At 52.1% G+C, this 17,689-nt stretch overlaps 1 protein-coding gene across 1 annotated transcript in view; it reads right to left on the reverse strand.

Moving 5' to 3' along the window:
- PKNOX2 (PBX/knotted 1 homeobox 2) overlaps positions 1-17,689 on the reverse strand; it is a 255,958-nt gene that overhangs the window by 42,330 nt on the left and 195,939 nt on the right. Inside the window, exon 4 of the mRNA XM_087828594.1 lies at positions 13,038-13,177. Within this exon, the coding sequence (XP_087684720.1) occupies positions 13,038-13,177 (140 nt within the window). The remainder of the gene's footprint in view (positions 1-13,037; positions 13,178-17,689) is intronic.

The raw sequence follows: 17,689 nt of genomic DNA on the forward strand, positions 1-17,689 counted from the left end.
GGGAGAGGCATTCCAGGCAGGAGAAAAAGCAAAGTACTTGAGACAGAAGTGAGCTTGGCTGGTTTCTGGAACAAAAACCCAGACGAGTGTGGCTGGAGCAAGGTAGGCAGGAGGGGCATGGAGGGAAGCGAGGCCGAAGAGGTGAGCAGCAGTCAGACCCTGGGTCTCAGGCAGAGCTGGGTCTTGGAGGGGTGTGCTGCAGGTGGAGTGGGGGGAGGCATTGTCTCGTGCCCTGGGCCGAGCTCGGGTTCTTTTTATAAACCTCTCATTTCCAGGTGTCAGATCTCCCCAGAATGTGTGTGTGTGTGTGTGTGTGGCATATCTGGGGGTGTTTTCTGGGGCTTCTGCTGTTTCTCAGAAGAAGGAAGCATGCTTTCCATCCCCACCCTCCCAATTAACCAAGGCCCATGGAGCACAGAGCAGGCTTCCTGGATGCTGGCGTGGCTCCCTCTCGCCAGCCCCTCCCCACCTGAGCCGAACTCCCAGCGCCCAAATCCTCTTTCTCATACCCCACCCTCTCTGGGTTCCTTGCTCTGGTTCAACCTACCCAGACCCCTGGATCTCTGAGCCCAGGAGTTCAGATGGCATCAGAGCTTAGCTGTTTAGCTTTTTCATATGGACCACAACCAGGGGCAGTGGGGCTGCCTGTGGCTCCCATGCTCTATCCACTTCCATTAATCCAGACTGTAACCTGCTACCTCCAGTGTAGAGACGCTGAGACACTCTGCAGCACCCTGTGAGAAACAGGCTCAGTTTCCCAACGACTCAGCCGGGTTTGTGGGCTGTTCCTAGCCCAGTTGCCAGCTCCTTCCCCAGCTGCCCAGCCTACAGCAGCCAAAGGTTGACTAGTATTCCTAAGCTACCCTCCAACATCGCCACCTAAGGCTGGAGATGAGGGTGGCAATGGCAGCCCCATGCAGGCTTGGGGAGGCGCGGGGTGGGGTGAATGGGTAGGGACCCTAAGGGCTGGAGGGGGGGTGTCTTAGTCACCAGGGACATGAATGTCCCTGTGTGTGCCAGGCGTGGGATGGCAAGAGGGTTTCCAGTTAGGCACGGGATATAGGCCTCCCCTGAACTTCAGTTTGTCCAATTAAATGGGTTTCATGGAGTCCCCGTTGTCACTGTCCAGATATCTCCCACTGAGGATCAATCCCCCTCAGAGGCTAGAAGCAGGAATGTGAAAACTTGGTCCCAGGGCCCAGAAGATGCTGAACAAGATGTGAAGGGTGGCCGTTCAACTTTATTTCCACGGGACATCTGACCTCCGCAGGAGCTCACCTTCTCTCGCTGATCTCCCCCCTCCTCCTCCCTGTCGCCTCCACCTGACTGCCCCCTCCACCCCAATCTCTCTTAAGCCGTTCAAAATTTGGAGGAAATAAATCTCACTGCACCAATTCAGGGAGAGTTTGAGCTTCGTCAGTGCAGAACAAATAAAAGGAGTGAACGGGTGTGACATTTTACTGCAGAAGAGAGGTCGTTTCCAGCCACTAATAAAAAGGATTTGACACAGACTAATAAAGAGAAATGAATTTCTCTAATGGCCTAATTTAGCACACTCAGCACTGTGCCTGGGCGCTGGGAGGGAGGCAGGCAGGAGCAGGGAGCCGCGCGGCTCCAGGAGGGGCAAGAAGAGATGATCTCGAATAGCATTTTATGTTTTATTTTTTATTTTCCAAGTCCCCACCCCCACCCCACCCTCATCACCTCTCCCCAGGAGCATCTGAACCTAAATCAAGTTCAAGATACACAGTTCCTGTTAACAATCCAGAGAAACAGGGCCCTCTCCGCAGAACCGCACTCGTGCGCTGGCTTCAGAAGTGATTAAACCAGATAAGTTGATTTCTACAGGGGTTTAAGCCATCACTTGGTTTAATTACTTCTGACATTTCTGCCGTTGTGTTTTTTACGTCCCCCAGATTCGCTGGCCTGCAATGCCCGGTTTGGGGCCAGGATGTGTAGGAGCAGCTCCGAACACTCTGGACCCAGACTGGGCAGGATTTGGGCTGGAGCCCCTTGTGGAGGTGACTGTCACCCTCTCTATCGCAGCAGATAGGCTGAAACCTCTGGGAAAGCCCCAGTCTTTCTTCAGCGCAAAGTGATCAGTCTACACACACACATACACACACACACACACACACTCCTGGTAAGGCTTCTGACCTGCTGAGGCTTCTGAGAGCATCCATGAGCATGCGCGCTTCAGCACAGATCATACAGCCTTCCCCACCTTGTGACAGATGTTCTTAACATAAACTGGCTCAGTAGGTTTCCCTAACGTTTTCAAAGACCTCCTGGGATGGAAACCACAACTTCCTGGTAATTCTTATACTCATCTCTGACTCCAAGTTCCCTGGTAAGGCCGAAGCTCATTTCCTTTTGTTAAAAGGACTCAAGGAAAGACGAGAGGACCCTTTTCTGCTTCCCTTCCTTCCTCCTTGGACAACCGAGGTCAAATTTTTTAAAAACATTTTTTCCTGCTTAGGAGATCAGAAACAGGAAAAAGAAGGAATGGGGAAAAAAAAGAAAGAAAGAAAAGAAAGTAGGAAGGCAAAAATACAGAGCTGTGGAGAGGCTAAGATGCAAAGAACAGGAGAGACAGGGCCAGAGAACAGAAACAGAGCACCACTGGGGGGGCAGGGGATGGTCACATGCAGGGAGACATTAGTGTTGATTCTCTTTCTGGGTGATAAACCTTGTAATTCACAGTCCTGCCACTCCATCACTCCGGAGCCTCTCAGCCGTCCCTTCCCTTGTGACCTTGGCCAGGACTGCAGACCTCAATTATGGGTCCAGCCAAGTGTGTGGCAGCTCGCCGGGCTGTCCACCTTTCTCTCCCTGGGACTGACCTTGGAGCCCCCGGGCCCGTCCTGCACCTCACCTCACAGCCCAGGCTCATCAGCTGAGGGGGGAGGTAGACAGGGGAGGTGTGGCAGCACTTACCCCTCCCTGAGCTCTGGTCTCTTCTTTCAATTTGGGTAGAGGGTCAGAGCACTTGGAGGGTCAGAGTCCAGAGGGTGGACTGTGTGGCAGGAGAGCCACATTTCTGGAGGAGATTTTCCGGGGGACCAGAGCCTGGTCTAGGTCCGACTGCTGCAGAGAACATCAGTCTGCTGGCTGCTGAGGTGGCGGGAGGGGGCCAAGCAGCACTAGGCTGGGGGCTCTCCAGCTCCCCAACAGAGTCTCCACTGACATTCGTGGAGATCTCTAGTTGCCAAGGCCCACGCCCTGGAAACTGCTCAAGGGCTGGAATTCTAACCCTTTATTTCTACTGCCCCAGGTCAGAGGTCACTGGGATCACAGAGTTAGAGACCGTACCCCAGAGCCACTTTCGAGGACGGCCCGCTGCCCCCTTCCTGGGTACCCCTTCACGGCCAGCAGGCCCGTTACAAGCGTTCACTCTGAGAACTGTCATGACAACTCTCCTAGATGCTGATGAATCAAGTCAGCATCCTAAGATGAAGGCCCAGGCACTCAGGGTGTGGCCTCCGCTTTCTTTCCAGCATTTCTCCTCAACAGACTAGCAGACTGCGGTGGATGGATGGACAGCAGGTGGCCCAGGACCGCTGTATCTGCACTGTCCCCCTTCACCAGCGCAGGTGAACCAGACTCCTGGTGCTCTTGCTGCTCCTCCCACCTCAGCTGCTTGTTCCTGGGTCTTTACCTGTCCCTTCCAGTCATCCTCAGGATCCGGCTCCCAGTGCCATCCCTTCTACGCAGGCGCTCTGATGGCCTCCCCAGCGAGAGGGAGTATAACCTCCTTGAACCATCAGCAATGCACCAGGGTTTCCACTTGGGCCTCATCTGCAGTTAGGGCGAGAAGCTGGGTGGTCAGAAATAAGTCTGGACTTTGGAGTCACATAACTGTGTGACTCTGGGGCAAGTCACTGAATTTCTCTGAGCCTCAGTTTCCATGTTTATGAAGCAGGGACACCACCACCACCACGCAGGTAACCGTGAGGGTTCAATGAAGAAGTGTGCAGAGTGTCTGACACTAAGCAAGCGGCTCCTTTTCCCTGGAACGGAGTGTGGGCACCTTTCTGATTCAGAGCAACATCGGCATATCCACTCCTATCAATTTATATTCCCATCCCCACTGACTCGCTTGGCAGGGACAGCAAGCCCACGTGCCAACTTAAACAGAGGTACAGAAAGAGGAGAAGACAGGCAACCACAGTTTATCAGAAACCCAGAACCTCACTTTTTAACCAAAAAACACTGCCAGGCAGAATTTATTCTTTTTTCCCTTGTCGCACGTTCAGTTCTACTAACTGCAGTTGCTCGTGCACAGATCTGTCTTCCTCCCTACGTGCTGAGCTCCTCTGGCCACGTCCTTGTCCTCTCGGTTTGAACCTTCAGGGGTCAAGCACAGCGCCTGGCACACAGAGGAGGCTCAGGAAGCATTTGGTGGATCGATGCGTGGGAGCGAGAAGCATCGGAGGTGAGAAGGGAGGTTCTGAGACCCGATCCCGAAGCTCTTTCGGGCTCAGAATCCATTCCCGCGGCGGCACTGGGATCAGATATTGCCATCTGGCAGTTTCTAGCCACAGTTGCTACAAAAAGACCTGCTTTCCTGGGGCTCCGCTGGGGTGTGCGGGGGGGGGGGGGGGGGGGGGGGGGGGGCTGGCAGGGACTCGGAGGGAGGGTGCCATGGAGGGAGCGCTAGCCCAGCCCTCCACGCCTCCCCCCTCACAGCGCCAGATGGAGAGCGCGGAGCAGGGCGGAGGAGCGAGCCAGTGGCTCCTGGTTGGAGGTATTTTTACTTCAGGTGTGACGCCGACACCATGCGGGTATATTTTTAGTCCTGCCTGGTGGGCGGTGTGTTAGCCTGGGTTGTCTTGGAGAGGACTTCTTGTTGCTAAATTGGAATTGCGTCTGCTAGGGTCCCGGGCTCCAACTGGCGCTCCTCCCCCAGGTGGTGGACAGGCCTATTCCTGGCGAGTGTGCGGCCCAGGGCTGGGCACAGGGCGCTCTGTCCCTTCCCTACACCCCACACTCGCACACACACACACCTCCCTCCTGGCACATTAAAGAAAAAGTGAAATCTCAACAAAGTGATCTTCAAGGGCAAGAATACACAGAACCTAGGACTCGAGCCCTGGTAGGGTCTCATGTCCAGCCCCTTCATTTGTTTCAGTTTGATCGCAAAATAACGGACACACATCCCCGTATGAGTATGAGTGTACACCATGATGGTTTGACTTACAGGTATTATGAAATGATTACCACACTAGGTCCCACTAACACCCATCTTCTCATACAGGTACAATAAAAAGAAAAAAAATGGAAAAAATTCTCCTTGGCGTGAGAACTCAGCGTTTACTTTCTTGGCAGCTTTCCTGGTGTCGCAGGGCAGCATTAGCTGTAGTCGTCCGGCTGTATGCTGCGTCCCTGGTACTTATTTATCTTATAACTGGAAGTCTGTACCTTCCCACCACCTCCCTCCAATTTTCCCTCCCCCTACTGGTGACCACAAGTCTGATCTCTTTTTCTATGGATTTGATTTGTTTGTTTTTAAGTTCACAAAGTGCTTTTCCATGTACTTATTGCATTTAAATACCCAACAGTCTTATTATTCCCGTTTTACTGATTTACAAACTGAGGTGCCATGCAGTTAAATAATTACATCAAGCTAATAAGCAATTGAGTTGAAATTTAAACCTGGGGATCCAAGCTCCAAATTGTGTGCTCTTTCCTCCTTCTATTATTGGATCGATTATTGGAATCACTTCACCCCCCTCCCTTTTTCCATCTGTTGCCCTTGAGTCACTTGTCCTGGGGTCACAGAACTGAGCGGCATGTTTTCCCTTCAAGGACCAGGACCGCCGCAGCCAAGACCATCTCTGCTTGTCAAACGAGTTTCTAAGAGAAGCTTCTCTCCTAACAGTGCTCCATGTGTGCGCGGACAGGGCTTTAACATTTTTTTATCCCACCTGAGGATATGCTTTTATTGATTTTTAGAGAGAAAGGAAGGGGGAAAGGAAGAGAAACATGGATGTGAGAGAGAAACATTGATAGGCTGCCTCTGGTACTCTCAACAACCGGAAATCGAACCCACAACCTGACCTTTTTTTGGTGCATGGGAGATGCTCCAACCAACTGAGCCACCCGGCCAGGGCCAGGGCTTTAATGTTTTTATAGGTCTTTCATTCTCTCATTTGACACCTACCTGGTGGGGGAGGGAAGCTTGTCTAAAGAAGTCAAATGATTTGCCCAAAGGTATTCAGAAGTTAGACCGAAGTCTCAGTCCTACGATCTTTACACTTGACCACAGAATGGACCAGCGCTTGGGAAAATCAGAGAGTGGCACGAGGGTAAAAAGAATGGCGGGACTGGCTCAGCGCAGCCCTGGTGAGAAATCATCGGCCGTCTGAACCCTCAGAGCCTCTGCCTGCTCACCTCCTTCCACCCCACCCACCCCACTCGCACCAGCGGGAGGCCCAGCTCCAGTAAGGGGACAGATCCGACCTAGTAGTCATCAGAGTAACTACTCTCAAACGAAGCCATCATTCATTGTGAGCTTTCTACGCACCAAGCACTGTCACCGTAAGCATTGGTTATCTCCTTTAACCCTAACATGACCTCGTGAGGATGAAAGTCACTGGGATCCCAGGCTCAGCGCCTCGCATTGGTCTGCCCTGTCTTCGCCAGGCACCCAGGCTCTCAGGTCTGCCTAGGCCATGAGTGAGCTGTGGGAGCAGCTGGACACACTGCTTCTGAACACACCTGCTCCCGAGCCAGGCAGCTGCGGCCTCTGCGCTGCCAGCGGGGTGTGCGGAGGCTGGGCTTGGGCGGGGTCTTCGGATGCAGTCAGGATGGGTGAGGAACTGGCTTTTTCTGGTGCCGGGGGAGAACAGAGAGTGGTTTTACTTTCAGATTATGGCTCCAGCAGGGTCACTTCCCTGACTACAGTCAAGAGCTGAGACGTTCGCTCTGATGCCTCAAAAAGCCAGGGATGTCTGCTGGAGCCCCCAGCCCATAAAGCCCGGGACAGGATGCAGCCTGGAGCATCCGCTCCCAGCACCTAGTCCAGAAGCCTGGTCCTGCCTTTTCTGCTCAGAATGGCTGAACTTCTCCCACACCCTCCTCAGGCCACCTCACCCAGCTCATTCTGGGAATGGCCAAGCACAATGCCAGGGGAGGCACAGGGTTAAGCCCCAGGGTCATCTCCCTGGAGCCCAAACACCCTTTGGTCACGAGGTGGAAGAGTTCCCTCAAAGACACTTCATTAGGATGTACCAGTTCCCAGGGCCGCAGCCGGGCTGCTGCTAAAGAGGACAGTCACTGCAGGACCAGCCCCTTGGTCCAGCCCCAAACTTGGGGCTCCTTCCACCCCATCTTCCAGCCCTGCCCTGGGAAGGGCAGCTGGGCTATCATGTCCCCTGGGTCTCGCCTCCCTTGGGAAAAGCAGAGCAACACTCCCACACTGCACTGTGGCCAGCAGCCTGCAGTCAGTTCCACAAATACTTTCTGAGCCCATCCTATGTGCCAAGTTTACATGAGAGCTACTTTCTATGTCTTCTTTCTCCCACTCCTCAGATGGAATTTCCCTTATTCAGAACCCTTCCTGGAACCCAACGGGAGGCTTTACACCCAGCAGAGCTTGGAAGATGTTTATTTGAATTGCAGTGGGAAGACCAGCCCACTGGGAGCCCTTTCCCGCCTTGCCTCTTGCTGCATGGCCTCTTGGCATGTACTTCTAACAGGGGCCAGCACCTGCAGGGCTTGCCATACGCCAGGTCCTTTACGGAGCCCCGTGACAGTCCTGATGAAGAGATAGCACTATTTTTAGTCCTATTTTACAGATGAGGAAACAAGGCTCAGAAAAGTATAATGCCCAGTGGTGAAGCCAGAAGGTAAACCCAGGCCACCTAAGTCCAAAGGCCATGACCTAACCCTGGGCTCCCACCTCCCTGAATGCACTAGACCCCTTTACATTGCAAACAGGCTATGGGGACACGGGCTGGCCTCTCTGTTTAAAATACCCCACCCCACCCCAGTCTACCTAGCAAACACTGGTCTGTATGGCAGATATTATCAAATAAGATCTAATTTTAGTCTAGTTAATCCTATGTTCTTTTTACAGTTAAGAAACCAGAGGTTCAGGGAGATTAATGTGCCCCAGGTGATAAAACTAGTTATCACCAGGTCTATTTCTAGAGCGCATCCCACTGCCCAGCACGGCTGCTCTGCTGCATTTGCACCTCCAGCTATGGGACGATCAGGACCAAGCCTGGAACGTCGGTGACCTTCAGCAGGATGGTCGCTAGGGAGAGATCTGAACTCCGCCAACTGCCCTGTTCTGACCTTTCCCCAAATGAGTGTGGATTCTAGAGGGACTCAGTTTGGATGAGACAGGAACTTGCATGAGATAAACGGGGCTTTGAAAGGTATGCTGCTTTTACTGAACTAGAATGGGACGGCAGGTCCCACGCGGGTAGAGGAGGCCTGAGTTTGTGGTTACGGACCGAGGAGACTGAGGTGGAGAACTGGAAGTGCTCTACGGAAAGGTCACGGTTCTGAAAGCGGAGGGAAAACAGAGGCAGGAGGACGATCTGATGCCTGGCAGGGTCTCTGGGGCGGCCAGGAAGGAGTGTGCTAACTACTAAAGCAGGAAAGGCTTGGAATCTACTTGGGGCAGGTGGGGAAGTTGGGGGTGACGGCGGGGCTTTACTCAAGCAGATAGATGGTGTTGGGTACAATTAAGAAAGGACAAAGTTCACTGCCTTGAGGTTAAGGAGAAAAAGCACAATTGCAAACTCTTATAAAGCACCCACTGTATGCCAGACACTGTTGTCTAAGTATTAATTTATTAAGACAGGATATTTCAAATGTAGGACCCAGGAGTAGACCAGACAAGCCAGTGAAGACCAAGGAATGTAGGATCATGGCTAAAGACATGAATAAAACTGTGCCAAAGAATCGTCGATAAGACCTGCTAAGCTGTTTAAGAACAGAGAATGTGCGCCTGTAACTTGGTCACCTGTGTGGGGTTTGTACTTTTGGCTGGCGAAAGCCAGCTGTGCGTCTTTCCCCAACTCTGTTTAGTGGCATCACACTGGTAGCTTGAAACGGGCCATGGTGGCAGCATTTACACCATGGAAATGGGCAAATGCTACAAATCAGGGCTCTCCTCTCCCCTCAGCCCCAATGCCACTTTGTCAGCACGCCAACCTAGAAGAATGGTGTACACATGGGGTACTGCCTCGCCGAGTTAATGAGTTCAGGCTGCTGACTCGAAGGTATTGTGTAATGTGCTGAGGATCAATCAATGAGTGAAACAGACATAGACCCTGCCCTCACGGAGTTAATGATCTAGTGGGGAAAACAGAAATAGTGTTAACACAATCAATTCAATTGTGAGTAATGCCACAAAAAGAAAAATACAGTTGACTCTTGAAAGATACAAGTTTGAAATGCACAGCCCATTATACATGGATTTTTTCAAACAAATACATGGTCCTCCATAGCCACAGGTTTTTTGTCCACGATTAAACCATCTGCTGTCAAAAAACAGCATTTTCACATTTCCAACTTGTGTTCCCCAATCATGGATCAAATATACTGTTTTCCCTTCACAATATTGAATCTGTAGATGTGAAGGGCCGACTGTAGGCAAGTTTTGGGGGAGTCTAAGTTATACTTGGGTTTTCAACTGCCTCAGGGTCAGCACTCCTAATCCCCTGTGTTGTTCAAGGGTCAGCTGTGCAGGGTGCAGCAGCCGCTCTCCCCGCACATCTGACCTGAAGCTCAAGTCTCCAGCATTTTCAATGGAGAAGCAAAGCTGTTCCGAGTGCTCACGCCTCCACGTGGCACTTCCCATCAGTAAGAGCAACTTCTTCAGTGCCAGGCGGGCCACTTCCCGGGTTCTCAGGGAGGTTTTCAGCCTTAGGGTGAGAACCAGGGTGCCTCCTGAGCAGCGGCAAAGCCAACCTCCTCCACTTGCACTGGCCAGGCCAGCTCCCCACCTCTCTTCTGCTCCCCAGGACATCACGGTTTCCATGGGAACCCACTCACTTCAAAGGGAAAGGAAGGAGACCAGAGGGGAGGAGGGAGCGTGAAAGCTGAATTAACCTCACCCTCCAGGTCCCAGACGGCACCGTCCACCAGCACAGAGAGATGGGGCGATGTGGCTCAAAGCTACATTTTAACTTCTTGGGGGGAAAAATCCCGAGGTTGAGGTCGGGGCTGAGGAAGGAGAGAACTGAGCGGGTCCAAGCCTTCGGTCCCCACCGCATGGGGGCCTCCTCCTCAGACTCCCTCTCAGTATTGTTCCTGGGCCACAAACACAATTACCCGCGATATGCATCCGATCACTGGCTCTGCTCAGATTTAGACTGCAGTCATTAATCTGAGCGGGACTCCTGGCTGCCTTGCTGAGTAGCCCAGACGATGCTCTGGTATGATCCAATTAAAGACAGGCCGGGCCTCCCCTCTGCCCCTACAAGCGGGCGCACGCAACACACACACATACAACACACACACACACACACACACACACGTGTGCGTGCTCACAGTGTCCACATCGGAAGGAACCACTATATTTCATTAACACATTCTCATATACAAATACAACCTTACAAACCTTAGGGGCACTGGCAGGCTCCTTCACTCACAGGCACCCCTCCCTTTTGTCCCTCTGCCCCTCTGCCACCCTGCAGGGGCCTGGGCAGGGAGGGGCCTCCTCTGCTCTTTCTCCATCTGTGGTTCTGGGAGGGGCCGTGGTGGGGGCTCCCAAAAGTCAGTGTGGGCACTAATCTGAATCGAGAGGGTCTCGTTACATTTACAGACATGAAATGCCAACTCTCCAAAGTGCTTTGGAGCAGCCAGGCTGCCCCAGGCAGGCAAATCTAATTAAAATTACCCGACCCTATGGGAGGCAGAGACCCCTCCCAACCATCTCACAGGGCTATGGAGAGGGCAGATGGTACTAATGGGAGCGGTGTGGTTGTGGGAGACGACCCTGGGGCAGGGGGCGGGTGGGAAGGGCTGCAGAGAAGGGAAGCTGGGCAATGGTGTTGGGCTGGGGAGTTGGGGGCAACCTGTGGAGATAACCTGGGCAAACCCCAAGGGCTGTGGGGTGGCCAGCCTGGTGGGAGAAGGCGAAGATTGCGTGTGAAGGCAAATAGGAAGGAGTGACATCCTGCTGGACAGTTCCCATGGGGGAGATCACCTGTCTACCCAGCAGCTTGGCCTGGGTGGGGAAGTAGCTTGGGATCCTGGGAAGGGCTATGGAGCCCAGGGAGCAGCTGGTGGAAACAAGCTGAGGTTTGTGCCAGATGTGGTGCCAGGTGCTCACCTGGGCTGTCTCCTGAACTCATATCAAACCTGCTGATGAGGCTCAGTCATGAAACTAAAGCTCAGAGATGAACGCACCACTAATCTGGGGTCTCCTAGACTCTGATCTGTGCTCATTACAGCTCCCTGTCCCCAGGGCTCTGGGAAGTTGCCCAGGACCGGTCTTCAGTGCGCGTATTTATCACTCGGGATCTTGTTAGAGTGCAGATCAGGAATCCTTAGGTCTGAGAGGGACCTGAGATTCTGCATTTCTAATCGCTCCCAGGTGACACCACACTGCTCGCTGTGGACCGTCCTTTGAGTAGCAGTGATCTAAATGGAGTTTCATGGCCGTACCCCGAAGTCATCAGGTCATCAGGCAGTTCCAGAGGCCATGTTAGTTTCCTCTCCCTTCTTACACCCCCCTACTTCCAGAAGCACCAGCCCACCAGGCAAAGCTTACTGCCTGCAGGAAGCTGGGCTAGGCCTCTGCATTAGAGGGGGGGCCCAGAAACTGTGATTTATCTTTCTTTCAGGCCTGGCAAGGACCCTTGTACCAGGATCTATGGATCGGAGCCCACTGTTCTGGACCCCCAACTGTCGGCATTAGAGGCATTCAGCTCATCTGAGTAGCTGAAAATAATGCCAATGATGATGATAATAACAGCAATAATCACCACCATTACCATAAAGGCACTGCCCTCTGGGGGTGCGGAGTGAGGAGGAGGGAATCAATCTCCTTCCTCTCCACCCTGGGTGGCCCATTCCATGTTACTGACATTAGCACCTGCTGCAGTGTGTGCCCAGCCATGGGTGAGCTGAGCTGCTGGTACACGTGAATGTCACATGGTGAACATGAGCTAGGGTCCAGCCTCAGTACTGAGCGTGGCCCAAGCACCTTCTCTCGGTGGTTGTGCTCCCCTCAGACAAATGAGAGTTTGGTCCCTGCTGGAGCCTCACTCAGTCCTGCTCTCAGATGACCTCAGCTTTCCCCCAGCCACTGACATAAACGGAAGTTTCCCTGAGCTCCTCCCGCCCTCGGGACCACTTGGGGCCCAGCCCTGGGTGCATGGGCTGGTGCAGAGCAGGATGAATGAGTCCCTGCTCTCAGCAAACCCCCATCTGGGGAAGGTGCCAGAACCTACGCAGCTGCACACACACCTGTTGCTAAAAACCAAAGATGACCACAAATCAAAATGTGGTTCAAGGAACAGCTGCATGAGAGTCGCCAGGCAGGCTCTGACAGGTTCACGTTCCTCTTTCTATAGCCTGACCCACTGACTCAGCACGTCTGAGCATGGAGCCCAAAACATGAATTTAACAAGCTCTGCTGATGATTGTCAGGCATGCATACTAAAGTTCGAATAACACCGAGTCCTAGATGGTGTAATAGATGTTCAACGCTCTCGCTGGAGTAAAGGCGACAATGAGACGAGGCAGGGGAGGAGTCCCCAGGCAGCCGCCTGTCTGCTAAGCTGAGGGTTTCTGGCTCATTAGGGCCCATCTCCCCAGCCGGAACGAGGAAGGGCTGCTCCTGGAAGAGACTGCCCAGGCCTTCATATCCCTCACTGGACAATACCAGGGAGCTAGTGTCAACCCCAGTGGCCTGCTGAGGGATCTCTGGATTGATCTGAGAGGGAAGGTCGAAGGGAGCAGCTGTTGGCATTGACTCTGATGAGCCCACCCACTGGCTCGCAAGCTCATCTCTCAAAGCTCGGGCCTCAAGCTGGTTGGGGGCGGCTCAGCACAGCTGAAGTGTCTCCTACCTGTACACAGCTCGCTTGTCAGCCTCCAGTTGGGCCTGGGGGTCAATGGGGGCACTGGGCACGGGAGTGCTGGCAGCAGCGGAGGGCGCGGAGATATGGACAGCCTGGGCCTTAGAGGGTGTCTGAGCAGTTGCCGTCATCTGCAGAGAGAAGCAAGAGGAGGCAGTGGGTTAGCGTGGCCAGGACAGCTGGCTCCCCGGCTGGAATTGTGAGTTCTACCTTGGCCTGCGGTGTGTGTGGATAACAGAGTGTGCGGAAGAGAACCGTGGGTGTGTAATGAGTGTCCATTTGTAAATGGGCTACAGTGGGAAGAAAGCAGGTCTTTTTTTCAAATGAGAACGTTCTAGAAAACAATACAGGGCCATTCAAAAGTGGGTGGTGCACAGCACACTTTAAAAGAGATGATTCTTAATGCAAACTAAGGTAGTGACCTCGGTCTAGAGCAGAAAAAACCGAAATGATGAGCGCTTTCAATTGTGCTGATGAGTCATCTGGGATACACTGGGCAATGTTAAGTTTGATTCAGTAACTTTGAAGAGGAGGGAAAGAATAGCTGAGTTCCTTCTCATTTGGGTGGAGGTCTGTTCCATTTCCTGCAAGCCAGAGGTACCTGTTTTAATGGTTTCGACTGAAAACTGAATGGTTCTCCAAATTTGGTTTACCTGGGCACCTGAAGATAAGCGGATTTTAGCAGACACTGGGCAAGCTTCTGTTCTTAACCAGCACACATATTCACAGCAGCTGTTTCCCTCCTGTTACATGTTTTAGAAGGTGCCTATAGGGCCCACCCCCCCCTTTTTTTTTTTTTTACAATCAGAGCAACTCTTTTTAATATTATATGTTGAATTTTCTATACAACATAGAAAATTCTCTGCTCAGATGCCAAGAAATGGTTAAATGGTTTAAAAATTTTTGATAACCATCATTACAGAATATAATGCTTTTGTATTATATTTCCTTTAGTCAGATGGATCCCTAAAATGTCATGAATGGTGACATGTCTCAACTGTTGTCTTCCTCCAGCCTGGCCATAGCACCACGACAGCTCTGACCCCTGTGCCACTGGGCTCACAGACTTTCTGCCTCCTGCATAAAGCTTCATCCACAACCTCACCCCCAGCACCCGCCCGACACAGAGTAGAAGCTCAGGGCTCGTTGAGAAAATAAATAAGTGGGTAAATGAATGAATATGCCGTGAAAGAATCAGATATTTTACAGCTAGAAAGTCTATCATATGATCCGGGTCCTTGCTTTGAAAGTATTGTACTTCCATGAATATGGCGCAGTATTGCCGGTGCTGATGTCCCCGAGACACCTGCAGTTGGTTTCTGCTCACGTGTCGTGTCTACAGAGTAACACAGAGCCCCCCGCCCCTTGCAGCCCCCGTCCTCTGCCTCATTTCATAGTCCTCATCATGACCAGGCGCTACAGAGCTACTTGCTTCATTCTTTCTCTCCCATCCCCAACTAAAACTCAAGCTCAAAAGGGGCTTGATTAACAGCTGTATTCCTAGGGCTCAGAATCGCCTGGCACTAGTAGATGCTCAATAAATATTTGTTGAATCAATGAATTGAATGAATGAGTGATGGACAGTGAATGAGACTGAGACTATAAAAGGAATGTAGCTGCTTTACTATACTCTGTCCCCATCACTTTTTGTTAGGATGAACTATCCTTGTTGCTGTTGGCTGAGCTGGGGGAACTTTCCCAGACTCGGTGCACAAGAGGCTGGACATCCATCACGGTACCTTGAATCCTGCTGTCCACTGTTATTAGCTTGTGATCTGGGGCAAATCCCTTAACTTTCCCGAGCTCCTGTTTTCTTATCAGTAAGAAAATTGGTACCCTTTCAGGATTCATGAGATCTATACAGAAAAAAGTAGAAACCAATGTTGCTGCAATTTCCAAAATAGAGAAAGAAGGTGGAATCAGAAATACTAAATATTGCTAATGTTCACATTAATCCGGGCCGGTTTCTCTCATTCATGAACGCAACCGATTACTTCTTCAAGTGCCCCTACCATGTACTGGGGTCACAGGCCGAGAGCCAGCTATAATGGAGCTCAATTTCTGGATTTAACACGCTTTCTAAGCTGGCAGGTGAGGCAGATGTGGCAGACACGGATGGAGGAGTGACCTCAGCACAGTACCTCGCACGGTAATCTTGTGGAAAACAGGGAGAGAGCTGCCTGGGTGGATGGCTGTGGGAATTAGTCAGTGTCCCCCAAAGGGCGACATTAGATGGCAGATGGCAGTGTGAGGAAGGCGTCTATGAGAGGGCCGGCTATATGCTCTCTACTCAGCCCTCTTCTTCAATATTTCTATCCGTGATTTAGAGGATGTCTGAAGAAATACCCAACAAATTTATGGGTGACATGAAACTGAGATCCAAAAGATCTTTATAAATGTTGGCAACACACTGAGTCCAATAAGATTCATTTTCATCTAATAAGTCGGAACTTGACACTTTTAACACTTTGGCCAAAAAAAAAAAAAAAAAAAAAATCAGTAATATAAGTGCAGAACAAGGAAGACATGGTTTAGCAGCGCTGTTTTTTGTTGACAGCAGGCTCATTATGTCCAAAGTGTTATATGTCTGTCGAACAACCGAATGAAAAAATGACCTAAGTTGATGCAACCTGAGGCTCCACTCAGAGAGGCACAGCCTGCACAAGCTTCCAGCCCCGTCCACTGTGCTGAGACAGGCGCAGGAGGGTTGACCAGAGAAGGGATCCTGCGTTACATCGTATGAGGAACACTGGAAGGAATCGGGAATGTGTGGGAGATCAGGGAGAGGGGAAGGTGGAGAGGCGGGAGAGCCCCCTTGGACTATCTGAACGAAAGATTCGATTCTATCACTTTTGTTCTGTATGCCCCGAAGAGTCAAACTATGAACAGTGCATTAAATCTATCTAACCCGGAGACATATTTGGGCTCAACCCAAGGAAGTCCCCAAGCCACCTAGCTCTCCAAGGCTGGAACAGGCCGCCTCCAGGACAGGGTGAGTTTCCACCGCCGCAGAGACTGGCTGACCGGCGGGGCCCCTTGGAGGGGAAGGAAGCATTCCAGCTGGTGGCTGGGTTAGGCGACATCTGAAGTCCCTTCCGACACGGGCAGGCTCGGACGCCATAAGGATGCTTTAATAATCACCACCCACCGCACAGAGCTGGAGCGAGGCTCGGAGGAGATGATGCACGGGGTTGGAGGGAGGCTCGGATCAGATGATGCATAGTTTGTGAAAGTGCTCTGGAAGCTCTGAAGTGCTCCCCAGGTAGAGGGTGATGGTTGTTATTAAACACGAGATTTCCAGAATGCGCTTCTTTCCTAAAGCAAGGCGTAGCTGTGTCTGCACAGCTTGTTCACGAGTGAAATACAGGCCAGGCTGCTGTGCTCCGCTGCCCACTCAGGGTGCATTTCCTCAGGCACTCGGAGGAGCCTGCAGGGATCTCCCAGGAAGATGACAGGAGACAGGGCTGAGGGGCCCTGCTCTTTTCCCTCTCACCTCCCCCTCTCAGGGCAGGGCTTCGGGAAGGTGGGGGGAGACCCTGCTGGGTGACAGAGGAAAGTACAGAATCAAATGTAATCAGAGGCGGTCACTCGCCAGCGTCCCAAGAGGCCCCAGCTGAGAGGCTGTTATGGGGGCTCTGAGGGGGGAGGGGGAAAAGAGAGCAGAGCTGGCTCGAGAAGGATGGTGACTCAGATGTATTTAGCTTTTGGGGGCCAATTCAGCAAACTCTGCATTACCTCCAGGTTTGGAGAATGTGTTTATCTCCAAACAGATTTCTTTTTCTAGCCAGAGATACCCGTATTTCAAGAACTGGTGCTCGAAGGGAACAGCCCAGCAGCTGTCCATTGGGCCTAGGGCCAGGGGGTGGGGTGACTTGTGGTGGGGGGCTGGGGGTTACCTGGAATTACAGCCTAAAGAGCAGGAGCAGGGAGAGACCGGGTGGGCCAGGACTGGGTGTCACCCTTCAGTGGCAGTCTGGAGCTCCCTGGGTCTGGCCTGTGAAAGCCAACTTAAATTTTCAGGAGTTTTGCAAGCTGGTTAATATCACATTGGTGGCTCAAGCCTCTTCTGACCTCCACCCAGAGAGCTGGTTGTTAAATATTTACTAGCACACGACTGGAGTCAGGTTTTCTCTCCAATTCTCCTCAATCTGGCAAGCAAAGAAACTAGAAACTGGGCATACACGCCATGAGGCCACTTGTGTCCACAGCTGGCTCTAGATTGGCTGCTCCAGGCTCCGAGCATCCTCTGGAAATCCTGCTTAGATAGCAACTGGGGACAGCAGTTGCTTAGGGTGTGGGTACAGCATCGTGCAGACAGGAGGACCGTCCCTTTCCTACAGGGGAATGAGGCACAGAGGAGCAGAGGCAAACTTGGACACTGTCTGGACAGCTTTCTGGACAATCAGACAAGCCCCAGAGAGTGGCAGGAGCAGGGGACCCAGGTCCGGGGTTTGACGCTCCTCTGCCAGTTATTAGCTATGCACTGCGCGGTGAATTCCCTGGACTTTTGGAGGCTCGGTTTCCTTATATATAAAATGCAGGGACAACACCTGCTCCATGTGAGACTATGAGGATTAATCAAGAGAACAGGGTGGCCCTGGCTGGGTGGCTCAGTCGGTTGGAGCATTGTCCAGTCCACCAAA

This window comes from Miniopterus natalensis, chromosome 20 (assembly GCF_054644295.1).
Source record: "Miniopterus natalensis isolate mMinNat1 chromosome 20, mMinNat1.hap1, whole genome shotgun sequence".
In the NCBI taxonomy this organism is placed as follows: domain Eukaryota; kingdom Metazoa; phylum Chordata; class Mammalia; order Chiroptera; family Miniopteridae; genus Miniopterus; species Miniopterus natalensis.